General features: G+C 31.4%; 1 protein-coding gene across 1 annotated transcript; it reads left to right on the forward strand.

Annotated features, from left to right (window-relative positions):
* Nucleotides 1–2,516: 2,516 nt before the first annotated feature.
* On the forward strand, nt 2,517–8,339 carry LOC108489108 (WD repeat-containing protein PCN-like). The gene is given in 13 exon segments (XM_017793393.2): nt 2,517–2,711; nt 2,714–2,763; nt 2,847–2,990; nt 3,417–3,729; nt 3,818–3,881; nt 4,632–4,745; nt 4,876–5,038; nt 5,265–5,418; nt 5,555–5,743; nt 5,746–6,167; nt 6,631–6,812; nt 6,992–7,267; nt 7,803–8,339. Coding segments are annotated over 13 exon segments (2,496 nt in total). The 5' UTR covers nt 2,517–2,599; the 3' UTR covers nt 8,116–8,339.
* Nucleotides 8,340–15,563: the final 7,224 nt, after the last annotated feature.

A 15,563-nucleotide genomic window follows, 5' to 3' on the forward strand; every position in this document is an offset into this window, starting at 1 on the left:
AAATATTGATATAACGAAATGAATGATATATGCTTATGAAGAAACGGTAAGAGAATAATATGTTTCGTGACATGTACATATATGATTATTTTTGATATGTTGATACAAGGAAATTATGTAAGTTGAGACTATTATTAAACTCAAGTGTGATATGCCGAGAAAATAGGTATATCAATGTTGAAATTATATAAAATATGTACAAGTATACTAACAATCTTGATGTTTGATACTTAGACAAGTGCCAAGCTATTGATTGAACGGTAAAATGTTTATTTGTATGATACATTGAATCGGTAAGTATTTAATTGAAATTTCTGTTAAATGATATGTAAATCTTGTTAATGCCTCGAAACCCTGTTCCGGCAACGAATACGGGTTAGGGGTGTTACAACACCAGTATCTAGGTTTGTCATTGCAAGTGCACATTCACTACACCAAATTGTTAACATGAGAAGTCAACGAGGAGGAGTAAACAGGGAAGATGGTGATGGTTCACCCTAGTAACACGAAGAACTGTCACGTTAGATGGATTTAAAGGAGGAGAGAATGGTTGGGAGTAAGAGTCAAAGGATGATCAAGGGATGGAATGTTCTATTCTATTGCCCTTCCTCAGTACAATGGGAAGGTTTATATACAGGAGGTAGATACATGCCACGTGTCAAGATCTTACTAGCAACAGGGTCATATCATGTTTTCTTATAGGGGCGGTGATGTGACCTCATAGGTTGGTGTCACGATATCTTAGGATAGTTAAACAATCCATGGGCTCGAGACTCCATGCGCTCCACCTACGGAGGTTCGTTGGGCTTATTGTGAAACCACTTGATGTTGCAAGTCCTCTTGAAAAATAACACATGTAGGGCTTATAGAGGTCGTATACCAATTGCATTTTGGATTCCAAGGTTATGGTCGGAGTTGTTGAGCATTGTTTATTTTAATGGGAAAAGCTAACGTGTAGCCTGACTTCTACTAGCAACATCCAATAAGATCCATGGGCGAGTTGATGGAAAACCTAAATTTATTTGAATGAAAGCTTTAAGGTAATTTAATATCTTTTTCTTTTTGTTTGTATTTTTTATTTTTTAATACACGTGTTTTATTTATTTATAATAATTTTTACATTTTTGAAGTTTTTTTATAATTTTATCAAAAATGAAATTTTAAATTTTTTCTTTTTAATTTGGAATTTTTAGAATTAGAACTAGATTGACAAATTTTGTAAATGTTGAGGGCTAAATATATTGAATTTTTTAGAATCGAACTAAAATGACAAGTTTTGTAAACATTAAGAGCTAAATTTGTTGAATTTTTAGATTTGGAACCAAATTAATAGAACGTGTAATATTGGAGGGCTAAATTTGTTATTATGCTAATAAGAAAAGCCCATGTCAGACTTCCGTTATTGAGTTAATGGCAACTAATGGAAGAGTGACTAAAATATTTAATTTCGAAAATTAAGTGACTAAATTGAAAAAAGATTGTTGGATAACTAAAATAGAACTAAGTGCATAATTGAGTGACTATCCTTATAGTTTACCCTAAAAACAATTACTAAATAGTAATTAAGTTAATGTCCAATATTATGATAAAAATAAATAAGAATGTTACTAATATAATAAATTAAATTAAATTTAAATAAAGATAAGTGAACCAATAGAAAATAAAATATTTTTATTATTAATAGAAAATAAAATCAAATAATTTTTATTATTAAAAATTATACTTTTATGCATTTTCATTACTATTTTTTTATAAAGGATAAAGAATAATGGTTATTTAAGGATTAACCTTAATATCAATGTCAATAAAAACTTAATATAATTTTTTTTATCATTTTACTCGTGGTTCGATGAATGGGACTCTGTTGGATTGAGCTTCTCACATTTTAACTTCTAATTTTATTTTTAACATCTATTTTGAATAAAAAATATAAAAATTATAAATCTATCATGAAATAGCTTTCAAAAATATTTATAAAATTGGCATCAAAATTTTTAAAAAGAGTAATATTTTTAGAAAGAAATTATTAGTAAAAAGATATAAAATAATATTAATTAAAGGCATAATAATTCATTTGGCCCTTCAATTTATTTGAAAAAGTCAATTTTAGTTTTTCATAAAAATAACTTTTAACTTGTATTGTTGGTCAAATCACTCCAAAATAGGTGAAAAAGTTAATAGTGTTAACTTTAATGACCATCCACGTGATAGTTAACTTGTATATCACATAAGTAATTAATTTATTTTTAAAATTAAAAAGATTAAAAAGTATTATTTTATAATTTATATTAGATTTTTAAAATTTTTAAAATTTAATTAATTACTAACATAGTATTCACATGACAAACCATGTGTATGCCACAGCAACAACTAGATGTTTTAAAGTTAAAAAGACTAAAAACTAAATAAGGACTAAAATGATTTTTATTAAAGTTAGAAGGTCAAATAAGTCATAATTCATTAATTAAATGATATTATAATATTAGATCGGAGGTTTCCTACTAGGTATATATATGTACATCTGTGCATCGCCTAGAGTTTTATTTACTGCTTTCTACCCTGAAATTGGCCTCCAAGGATTGCAGCCGCCCCAGCCACAATGCTCCCCAAAGCTTACCGAACCAGCTCAATCGACTGGAAGCCGTCTCCGGTTGTCGCCCTTGCTACCAGCCCCGACGACTCTCAGGTTGCGGCCGCTCGTGAGGATGGCTCCTCGAGATTTGGCTTGTCTCTCCAGGCTCTGTTGGCTGGCATAAGCAGCTGGTACCCTCAACTTTTCTTCTTCCATGTTATTACTATATCTTTTTCGTTTTAGTTCAGTTTAATTTATTGGTGGCTTTGTGTAGACTATTCATGGGGATTCTACTTGTCGAGTTTCCTCGCTGGTGTGGTGTTGCGTTGGTTCAAAAGGCCCGTCTCCTGGCAGGTTGTTCTCCTCGAGTATTGATGGCTCAGTCTCGGAATGGGATCTTTTCGACTTGAAGCAGAAGGTTACTTTTCATTATTTTTCCTCGCTTTTGCCATTTGTGGTATTCTCTGTCGTATTAACCTATTGGTTAAATCCAACGGGGTTTATTGGATGATTCTAACCTCTCCAACCTCAATGAAACATTTATATTAATTACTTATGGCCTTTTTGAATAATGAGATTGTACCCGAGTTCTGAGTCCCTCTCTTATCATTTTCTTCCGGTTGCCTTGTTGTAGGCTTAATTGTTTATGTTGGTTGAAGTATGAGATACTGCTATGATTCAATGAGAGTGATATATGGTTACGTAGATTTTGTTGATAGACTCCCATTGAATGGGTTTCTTTCTTTCTTCCTTTCTTTCACATTACCCTTATAGTGTGCAAGAAGCTTTGAATAGAAGTTATCTTGTATTCATTGTTTATTTATGTTATTAAACCCTTATGCAGATTGTGCTAGAGTCAATTGGAGTTTCAATCTGGCAGATGGCTGTGGCACCGATTAATAGACTGCCATCTCATGAAGAGACTAGGTCTCAGAATTTTGGAAATGGTTATTTGAATGATAAATATGAATGCAATGATACTGATGATGATGAAAACTGTGAAAGTGGAGATGTTTCAGACTCAGAACAAGTTTATCAGAAACTAGTTATGGAAGATAGACGTGTAGCAATTGCTTGTGATGATGGAGCTGTGCGAATGTACACTATTTCTGATCTTGATAAGTTAATCTACCAAAAATCACTGCCTAGGGTTAGTGGTGAGATATCTACACCTGAGCAAAAATTCTTCCAAGGTTATTGCTTTTAGTTTTACTCGGAGCTTATAGGTGCTAATACTATTTGCAGGACGTGCTCTAAGTGTGACCTGGAGTCATGACTCAAACAGGATATATTCAGGGAGTAGCAATGGGTAAGTTTGTCTTTAAGTGAATATGCTGCATGTTCTTTTATGACAACAGTTTATTCATATGGTAATATGATAATTCTGGGAATGCTTGCTTATTAATTTCTCATTTTGATTGATTTTATATCATTAATTTCAATTCCACTGTACTCCTATGTAGGGATGGTAATGTAGTGGGGTGGAGGTGGGGATTGGCTCTTCCACTTCTGCCCCCGTCCTGCATGGATTTTGAAAATATCCATCCCGATGGATAACGTTTACATTAATAACTGCTCCACACTGCTTTCACTGCTCTACCCCATTTTTTACTAGTTATTTTTAAGTAAATGTTGTGTAAATTGTAATAGTTCTTTCATGATATAATCCATTAGTATTTATAACATGCATTTATATAATGAAAGTATATATAAGATTTGTATACATATGATTTAAGTACGTATACATAAGTCTAATATATATGCTAAAAGTATAAAAGGGATACAGAGTATTTTTAGGGGTAAAATATTAATTTTAAAGGTGGTGAGGAGTGGGGCAAGCTTTTTCTGAAACTGCTGCACTCAATTGCCCATCTCCACTTTCAGAAAAAAAAAACAACTCACCATTTGGAGTAGATGAATGCTAAATCCGTGAGACAGATATAGTTTTGCTATCTCCACTTCTATGAGCTGATGGTGCATGCTTTACAGTGAAATTGCTCTTATTTTATTGAATCTAATCTTGTCTAGTGTGGTAACATCTGTGCTAACTTTCTTGCAGGTTAATTAGATGCTGGAATGCTGATTTGGGTCATGAAATTTTCAGAAGTGTAGTAGGTCTTGGAGGTTTGGGAAGTGGGCCTGAGCTTTGTGTATGGTCATTACTTTCTTTGAGGTACATGTTGAATTGTCTATCTCAACTGATCGTGCACATAGTTGCATAATCTGGTGAAATGTCTATGGTTGTTGCATTATCAATGGTTAATGCGCTTCGTTTTCATAGTTGGTTTATTTGTTGAATTCAGGTGCGGAACTGTTGTTAGTGCAGACAGCACCGGATCTGTTCAGTTCTGGAATGGTGATAATGGGACTCTTCTTCAGGCACATTCCACCCACAAAGGTGATGTGAATGCCTTGGCAGTATCTCCAAGGCAGACCAGGGTGTTTTCTGCTGGGTCTGATGGACAGGTATGAATGGCAATGAGTGGATTTTTTTTTTGGGGGGGGTATGCTCTATGCACGTTTTCTTCTAAGGCCAAAATATTAAAAAAAGGAAAGAAAATAATAGTTGTATATTTTTCTCTTTTTCTACTATAAACCTATGTGCTTTTTTTATTGAAATCATCTGCATCATATTGTTAAATTTAATCTTGGTCCTTGTCACTAATGCGTACTGTGTTGTAACATTTTATAGGTTATTCTTTATAAGCTTTCCAGTGAGATGCTTCAGTCTGGTAATGACAAATCTTCTTATGAAATGTTGAAGAAATGGGTGTTTGTTGGTTCTGTAAGGGCTCATACCCATGATGTCAGAGCCTTGACAATGGCAGTGCCTATATGTTCTGAAGGTCTGTTCATGTTTTTGATTCCTTGTCTATATATTGTTTGATTTATTTCATTAAAATTTTGAGCTTTCATTTTTATTGCTCAATTAACCAATTCATGCACTTCTTGATTTTAAACATTTCCCCCCCTAATTTCTAGGTTCTTTATCTGATGAGGCAAAAGACTTGCAAGACGAAAAGAGGAAAAAAGTAAAAAGAATTCGAACTCGGGAGAAGAAGCCCCTCGATTTTAGTTATGGTAAATGGGCTCATTTTGGAGTTCCCATGCTTGTCTCTGCTGGTGATGATGCGAAGCTATTTGCCTACTCTGCTACGGAGTTCACTAGGTTCTCCCGCATGATATTTGCCCTGCACCTCAGAGAGTTCCAATACAACTTGTCACTGGCTCAAGGTTCAACCAAACTTCTTTTCTCTTTGTTCAGGCTTCTTGTTGGTTAGATGTACTCTCTGTTAATGCTCCTGATGTGGGTTCTGGCCCATATGGTGGTCAGGTGACCACTAATATAGTAGCTCGGGTTAAGAGTAAGGCAGGTCGAAAAATCATTTGCAGTGCAATGTCTAACTCAGGGGAGTTTTTTGGTTATTCTGATATCATTAGACCTAGTCTATTTGAACTAAGTAGGCAAGCTGGCAAAAGTACATGGGCCATTAGTAAAAGGCAACTTCCTCAAAAACTTCCATCCGCACATTCTATGGTTTTTACCTCTGATGGGTCACGGTTGCTGATAGCAGGGCATGATAGAAGGATCTATGTAAGCCTCTACCTTCATGGCTTTCAATGTATTATCCTTATTGTAATTTTTAAACTGTCAATTTTTACCCTAAATTACCTATTTCATTATTTATTTATTTTTAGGCTAGTGGAATGAGTATTTCCATCCACTGAAACAACTTTAGTCTTTCACCTCTTTTCTAGTGGCTTACTTAAGCAAAGATTTTCAACGTCCAACTTGGAAATTCAGATTTCACCTCTTGAAACATTATTTTGTCGGATTTATAACATTTTACTCAAGCATGTTACATAATCTTAATTATGTTAATTTGCACCCAACCTAGTATACTTGCTTATTGTAACATAATCTTAATGAATGGAGCAGACAAGGATAATAACTTACTCTTTGATCTTTGATAATAACCTCGATAAAACATAGAATATGCGAGTTCAGAAACTGCATTTCTGTGATCTTTGATAATAATGTACTCTTGGTTTTGTAGGTTGTGGATTTGGACAGCTCGAAACTACTGCATACCTTCATTCCTTGTCGTCAGGAGCATGAGAAGGAAGGACCCCCTGGTGAGCCTCCCATAACAAAAATGTTCACAAGTTCTGATGACCAGTGGTTAGCTGCTATCAACTGCTTCGGAGATATATATTTATTCAATCTGGAGATACTAAGGTAAGAAATTACATTTGAGACAATTCTTAAAGTGGTAGTACTTAATACCTGTCTAGTTGATAATGCCATTTCAAATACATGATTAATCATTAATGTCTATGAGATGAGGAAGGTTGAATTTTTTATGATTTTTCATTGCTTTGTTTTCCTTTTGATTAAGCTTTGTTTCTCTGGACTAGGCAACACTGGTTTATATCAAGATTGGATGGTGCCTCTGTTACTGCCGGTGGCTTTCCTCCTCAGAGAAATAACGTGCTTATTATCACAACTTCCTCAAACCAATTCTATATATTTGATGTGGAAGCTAGACAGTTGGGAGAATGGTCGATGCAGCATTCATTCACTCTTCCTAGAAGATACCAAGAATTTCCTGGGGAGGTTATTGGGTTATCTTTCTGCCCTTCATCATCCTCCCATCCATCAAAATCGACATCTCTTGTTGTTTACAGTGCAAGGTGCTATTCTTATACTGTTTGCTTCATGATGCTGCAGTGATTTAACATGTCCTTTTGTACTTGCGTTGCCATTGTAGCCATATCTTAATATATATACTGACCATTGTGGATAACAAGACCAAGTTAGGGCACACCTGACGCATATAGGTGCTTTATTTGTGCTGTTTTGTCACGAGTCTTTACTTCCTTCCCAGCAATGGTTCTTACACTTAGTCCCGGTTGCCTGCTGGGCCCTTCCACTCCCATGTGTGCTATTATTTTGCTAACATGTTATCTTAAAACTGACGACCTACCGCCACATGTTTGGGGCAGATAAAGTGTTGTTTCTTTTAATTGCTTTAGGCATTTTGGAGATGTGGTAAATTTAGGGTCCTTCCATAATTTTAAGGCATATGCTTTGAGTTTAACCACTTAAGTGGGAGACATGGAGTTGAATTATTATCATTTTGCATGGCCTGGAAAAATTCCATTTTATGAGTGCTTATATATTTATTTATCATTAAGCATTTTAATGGATGAAATTTTGTAAGTGCAGGGCAATGTGTTCAATTGACTTTGGAAAGGCAGTAGATGAAGATGATGAAAGTCAGTTGGTACATGAAGCATTGTTGAAGCTTCAAGGCTCTATCACCAATAAGAAATTGAAATATTTGTTGATAGATGGTCGTCAAACAGAGTCAAAACATACTAGTAGAAAAAATAATTTTGAGATAATTGGTTTTAGAGACCCAGTTTTATTTATTGGACACCTTTCTAAAAATTCCATCTTGATGGTAGACAAACCATGGATGGAAGTAGTTAAATCTTTTGATACTGCCCCAGTTCAGAGACATATATATGGGACATAACTTCCTGTGGACGAAAGGATGTTCATCACTTGAGTGCCTTGTTAGGAGAAGAAAAAAATGCAGCATCCAATTACCCCATTTGGAGTCCCACTTTAACGTTTACTATATATGTTGTTACAATGGGGGTGGTAGGGTTGGGGGATCAAAAGCATTGTGTTGTGTATTGTACTCAATTTTTGTTAACGAGCTAATATTAGTTTTTCTTTTTCTTTTTTCTTTTTCAATCCTTGATTGATAGGTTTATACTTCACCCTTACTGTTGTTGTTGCTGCAAAGTAGAAAGGCATCAACACTAATTTCAAAGTATTCTTAGTGTATATTTTTCAAGCACACTTACATGCCTTTTGTTGGGATTCTGGGATCCAATTCTAAACCTTGACTAAACAACTAATCAAAAGCAAATTTATGTAGGCCATAGTTTCAGATTGCAGCGTAAGTTGGCAAAATAACTTTTGAGTTAATTGAACCAAACATCTCAAACTATGATCTTCGTTTTAAATTGGTTTTTAAATTTTAAAATTTTGTAATTGCATCTCAAATTATCGATGCCTTAAAATTTAAAAAAAAACAGATGAATATTGTAAAAATGAAGGTCGTAAAACTATTGGTTTTGAGGTTTACTAGGCTTTTACAAAACTAATGTCTAATTTTTTTTTAATTTTAATTTTAGTTTTAAATTTTAAAATGTTATGCGATAAAATTTTATTTTTCTTTAAAATTTTTATTTTAAATTATATAACATAAGGTTTACACGTCATTTAATAATTAAATTAAATATTTTAATAATGTAATGACTTAATTGATACAACATTGATAGTTGAAAATGTAATTAAAATATTTTAAAGTTTAGAATAAATTTAAAATAAAATTCGATATCTAATGAATTTACTATATTTTTATTAATGTTATGAGTCAGATAGAAATTAAGAGATACACAAACCCTAGCAAGAGTTCTGAACCTATCTATGAAAATTGAAGTCAGGGAAGATATTGGGCGTGTCAAGTTGTTGAGGAAAAAAGTGTGATTCATTATATATGTTATTGAATTGGTATTATTTAATTGAGTCAATACCACCATATTCAAAATTTAAAATCTAAATTCCGCTAACCTAACTCATATTATGTGTTATTTATTTTTTATATAAAATAGATCAATAAAGATATAAAGGAAAATAATATTATGTGAAGTAATTTTGGGTGGAATAATAATCTTTTGTATTTTCTTTATACTGTTACCACTTACCACCTACATTGGAGTGTCATATTGTAGTTGGTTTTGGGCATGGGAACTTTTATACTTCAAGCTGCCCCAAATTGTCTCATTATTCTTTTATGTTATACTTTGGTATTATTTTGAGTCTCAACTCAATTAAAAAAAAAAAAATTTCTCCTTGACCAAATGGAAAGCAAGCAATCTTTTAAAATAAAATTAACAATTCATGGGTAAGCATATTATTAATTTTATGAGACTTTCTTACAAAAATCAAATCTTAAAAGAGATTTCTCCAAAATTGGAACTCCTATTGTTTCAGACTTTAGACTTATAAGTCTATGCAGCACCATATACAAAAAATCATATCTAAGATTTTGGTGTTGAAAAATTTAGACATCACATATATAATAAGAATAATTACATGTTATTATTTACTATCATGATAAGTTAGTATAAATTAAAAGTGATCTAATTTGGTTAGAATTTTATTGCGCTTTTAATTATTAAATAAAATATGGGTCAAATATGTGTAAATACTCTTCTAATCAAATTCTAATTAATGATGGGCTAATTAGAATTTAATTAGAACTAATATACCAAGGTTATAAATATTAGGGTTATGGTCCCCAAATTACACACAAGATATCTTTTCTAATATCCCATCATTAGAAAAGAGAGAGCAGATAGATATTCTCTGAATTTCTTGTGTGCTAATTTGGAAGATCAAATTCCTAATATCTAAAAAGTTTCAAGGAATCCATTGATTCAGGTACGCTTCCTCATCTAGTTTTGTTCTTGATTTATTCTTGATGATTTGACATGACAGATCCTAATTTATTAAGTTATATTTTAGATTTATTTTATAAATTTAACAAGTGGTATCAGAGCCTCGTCATATCGAATCATTGGGAATTGATTCAGGTTCTTCATTTGAATAATTTATTCATGAAATTTCATGGGTTTTATATTTGGGATATATATGTTGTTTTTGAAGATTTATATTAAAGTTTTTATTATCTTGAATTCATATTTTAAAAAAATTTGGGTGATTTTCAATTAATAGATTCAATTATAAAGTTTAAAATATTTCGTAATATTATTTGATACCTATGTTTTTAAGCTTTATTTGAAAATATTGCGATTCAGTTCTGTTTATTTGCAAGGCATGTGATTATTATTATTTTAATCCTATTTGACATTTAAAATATATATAAATGTATATATAGAAATTGATTCATATATATGTTTTGTTTATATATATAAATATATAATATATGCATGCTTTGATTGGTTTAATGCATGTGGTTTTGGAAAATTATATAAATATATATGTTTATCTTTTAATTTGATTGAAAGATAAAAATAAGGTAAATATTTTAGAATAAATAAATTCAGATTTTGGCTTTTAATTAAGAATGTCTAATATTTTAAATAAATTAGTTGAAACAAAATGCCGCCAAAGTGACCTCTTTTGTGTAGATTAATTTATTTGAAATATTAAGATGGTTATATATTTTTGTAATTCATGTGTTTATTAATTAACCCAAAGGTAAGTTAATATTTAGTAGAATTACAACGACATCTATGGTGATAAATGTGTGATAATTATAAGGTATTTTATGTGAGTAATAAGTTAATCCAAAGATTAATTCATTGCTTGACATAGTTTATTGTCAATGTTTGATTGTTACAACAAGAGTACCGCTTACTATTAATATTATTGTCCAAAGACTTGATATTAATGTAGTGTTTGGTATCTTGAGATGGGATTAGCCATTATCTTGAATTTATTGTTTACTTATGAATATTGATTTAAGTTTGTTTTTTGTTCTCTATTCAGCTAATTCATCTTTTGCTACCACAATATCTGCTAATATAAATTCTATACCCATGCTTAATGGAACTAATTTTAAGGAATGGAAAAGGCATTTACTTATAGTGCTTGGCTGTATAGACATAGACCTTGCACTAAGGGAAGAACAACCTGCACCTCTCACTGTGAAAAGCACCCCTAATATTCAGAGGGACTTTGAGAGGTGGGATTGTTCAAATCGCATGAATCTAATGATCATGAAACACAACATTCTAGAAGCCTTTAGGGGCACTGAATCTGAAGAGATTACTCAGGCCAAAGGTTTCCTTGATGAAATTGAGAAATGTTTTGCTAAAAACGATAAGGTTCAGATGACATCACTTTTGATTTCTTTGATGTCTATGAAGTATAACGGTCAAGGAAACGTAAGGGAATACATTATGGAGATGTTCCATACTACTTCAAGACTTAATGAACTTAAAATCGAGCTTTCTGAGGAATTGCTTGTTCTTATGGTTTTGGTATCGCTTCCTACACAGTTTAACCAATTTAAATTAGTTATAACTGTCAAAAGGAGAAATGGAACCTAAATGAGCTCATTTGTCATTATGTGCAAGAGGAAGAAAGGTTGAAGCGTGATAAGTCTGAAAGTGCTCATTTGGCCAATGTCCCTAAGGAGAAGGGCAAGAAAAGAAAATATCAGAATGAAGCTGCTAAGGGTCCAGCTCAAAAGAAACAACAACAAGCTACAGAGAGTTGTTTCTTTTGTAATAAGTCTGGACACGTAAAAATTGGAACTCATATTGTTTCAGACTTTAGACTTATAAGTCTATGCAACACCATATACAAAAAATCATATCTAAGATTTTGGTGTCAAAATTAAGACGTATTCTTCAGGATATTATATCCCTTTTTCATAATGCATTTATCAAGGGTAGACAATGTGATTCTAAGAGCTGAAATTTTGAGAAAGTTGTAATATTTTAAACCCGATCCAATCATAAGGTTCAAAAGTGTGATGTCACAATATGTTGTTGAAGCAACTTAGGCTATCTTATTACATAACCATAAAATTTAGTTCATAATTAGCAATCAATCCAATTTAAACATCAATCTTACTCATACATATGAATTCATAATGTTTAGGATCAATTCATCATGTTTTGAGGTTATGCAGGGTTAAATTTAGAGTTAGGACTCGAATCTAACTCAATTGTCAAATTTGTCTTGAGATAGAGAACTTCATGTCTCGAAACAAGTCTTATTTTATTTTTAAAAATTTTAACTTCGATATCAATATGTATCGAGACACTAGAAGTAGTGTCTCCAGGCAAGGTCCCTCATGCCTCGAGACACGATTAGTGGAATTGTGTGTGCATGTAAAGTGATTAGGTAACCTGTTATAGTAGGATTTTGGGCTAATTCTTATATAAATAGAATGAAAGCTTAATGTAGAAGGACTTTATTTTTTTCATTTCTCTGTTCATCCTTGTTCTTTCAAGAGAAAACTAGGGTGTGTTCCTAGCTGTGTGAAGAATGTAACAATCCGATTTTCAACGGTACCAAAAACGTAGTTTTGGAACTCTTTTTGTAAATATTATTTATTAATATTTATAAGGTTATTATCATGGTATACTGAATTCGGTCTAATAATTTTAGTTATATGGAAAGTTAGTAAATGTACAAGTGTATTGATATTAAAGTCAATGATTTTAGAAAATGAGGTATCGGGACCTCGTTTCAGAATCGAACTCGTAAATATTTTTATTAAATATTTACAGAGTTATTGTATAAGTGAATTGAATTTTGTTAGGTAATTTTATAGAATTAATGATTAATTAATGTATAAGAACTAAATTGTAAAAACTGTAAAATTAATCGCTATTGAATTTTATTAGCTAAAATGCATAATTAGTAATTGTTTAAGGTTTTAAGTGAAAATTACCACTTTTTAATATTAATCAATGGTTAATGTCTTTATTTAAGCAAAATATATGTTTTAATTAAATTAAAAGTTGATAAAATATAATAAAACATAAGAAACTGAAAGTGGACATCGTCACTTTCTCATTTCTCTTCATTGAATGCTTAAACTAAAAAGGATAAGCCATGGTTGTTTGCTTTAAGTTCTTTAAGCCATTGCATGGTAAAATTTTAAAATCGTTTCTCATAATTTTTATATTTTTGAAATTATTGATCTAGTTGGCTTGGGTACTGAATCGTAAAACTGTTAAAGTTTTGAAATGTTATTATTGATGGTTTTTTATTTTTTTTTCTATTAGATAGCTTGGGTATAAGCTTAGATTTGATTATGGACTAAATTGTAATGTGAATTTTATTAGTTTTGAACTTAGGGACTAAAATGAAAATATTTTGAAATTGACATGAAATTTCAGTAATTTTGAATTTAAAGGGATGTATAGGAATGGAATTGAAATTGAATTAAAAAACGAAGCTTAAAATTTAAAGATATAACTATTTTAGTTTTAGGGGCTAAATTGAATGAAATGTGAAACTTTAGGAAACTTTTGTAAAATGAAATAGAGTTGATATATTGTTGTAATAAGTTGTTAAACGATGTTAAGAATTGATAAATTGAAATGAATTATTATAGATCGAGATTTAGATCAATTAGATGATAATCAAGAAATAGAAGAAATTACAGATTAGTCCTCAACTTCTTGTTGGTTGTTGTTTTCCAGGTAAAGTTTATATGGGACTTACTTTGTTAATTTATAATATTTTTGAATTGCTTTCTAGCTTGAATTGAAAAGTATATATATATTTTTGTTGACATTAAATAGACTAGATCGGAAGAAAATAAAATATATGATAAATATGAATATGTATGCACTATGGAATGAATGGGAAAATGGTTATATGATTGGATATTTTGTACATAATTATATGGCTTAAAATGTACATGATTGAAAATTTGGTTCTCCCGATTGCATTTTGTTGCCCCTGATTGCTAATTGTGCTCCGGTTTCCCCTAATTGCACTTTTGTGCCCTTGATTTGCACTCCTGTGCCCCTGTATGCATTTCGGTGCCCCTGTTTGTTTTATCGATGTTCCTCAGAATAAATGAACGGTAATAGAGAAATGATTTTAATCTGGAATAATATATACATGCCTATGATTTAATGATGTTTATATGATGATAACTCACCGTAAATGTATGTGAATGTTATCGGAAATACGAAAAGCAAGTATATGGCTACAGAAATTGAAAATGGATTGAATATTAGGAATAATGCCCATTTTTCACAACTCATGTGAGAAATCTTATCTAGTGTGTCTGAAGGATATTTATTAGAGCTCTCCGGGCAATAAAAAAGTTGTGAAAGTGAATTGGTATAAAGGTTCAAAGATGTATTCAGTGTCGTACATGAATTGAGTATGGTATCTGTGTTTCAATTTTTGAGTATATTAATTTTTGGGTAAGTTCGTATGATCTTTATTTGGACTAGTATTTGTTTATGCTATGTTGTATGTTTATAACTTATAATTAAATCATTATAAAATAATGAATTGGTCATGAAGGACTAAGTTGTGAAATGTTATTTGATTATTGAAAATGATGTTTCATGAAAATGTATATGGATATGTTACATGATGTATAAGTAAACTAAAAATTTGATTATTCCATGGAAATGTATATGAAGCTAAAAAGATACCAAAAGATTTTTGAAGTTAGCTACATTGTGTTTCCATTGCTTAATTGTTAATTTATTAGGGTAAGTTAAGTGAATTTCATATGGATTTACTAAGCATTCATAATGCTTATCTTGTTTGCTTTTTTGTTTCTATATAGGCCATTCCGCGGAACACATCGATCGGATCAACCCAGAGCTCACACTACCTAGCCTTTGATTTGATAGTCTTTTCTTTATTCCAGACTCAATTATGTGGCATGTATATATATTTGGTTTTGATCAAGTGTTTTTGTGTTTAGATGATGAATTTGGAAAGTTGATGTAATGGTTTATATGTAATGTTGACTTTAAAGGTTTATATGGTATACTTTGACGGCATGAATGATATATATGTCTAGTTGATGTATTCATGGTTTCGAATTAAGAATGAGTTTGGTTGTAGGTGATGTTTGAATGAAGTGTTAAGGCATGAAAGTTAAAAGACATTTTCTAAGTTGAGACCTATGTGCTCAAGATTGATAGATGTTAAGGTATGTTTTAGCATGATAAAAGGTTAGACTTGGTAAGTTTATCATGGCAAAATGTACAATTGCAATATAGGTTATTATGCATGATTGAACCATATGAATGGAACATTTTAGTATCAAGTTTAGTTGGTAATTTTGGTAATGTTTATAACTTGTTTGTGATAGTGCCAATGTGGCATATGGTTAGGCACTATTAAAATGTTATGTGACATGTTTTAGCTTGGTTTTGTGGTGTTTAG

This window comes from Gossypium arboreum, chromosome 10 (assembly GCF_025698485.1).
Source record: "Gossypium arboreum isolate Shixiya-1 chromosome 10, ASM2569848v2, whole genome shotgun sequence".
In the NCBI taxonomy this organism is placed as follows: Eukaryota; Viridiplantae; Streptophyta; class Magnoliopsida; order Malvales; family Malvaceae; genus Gossypium; species Gossypium arboreum.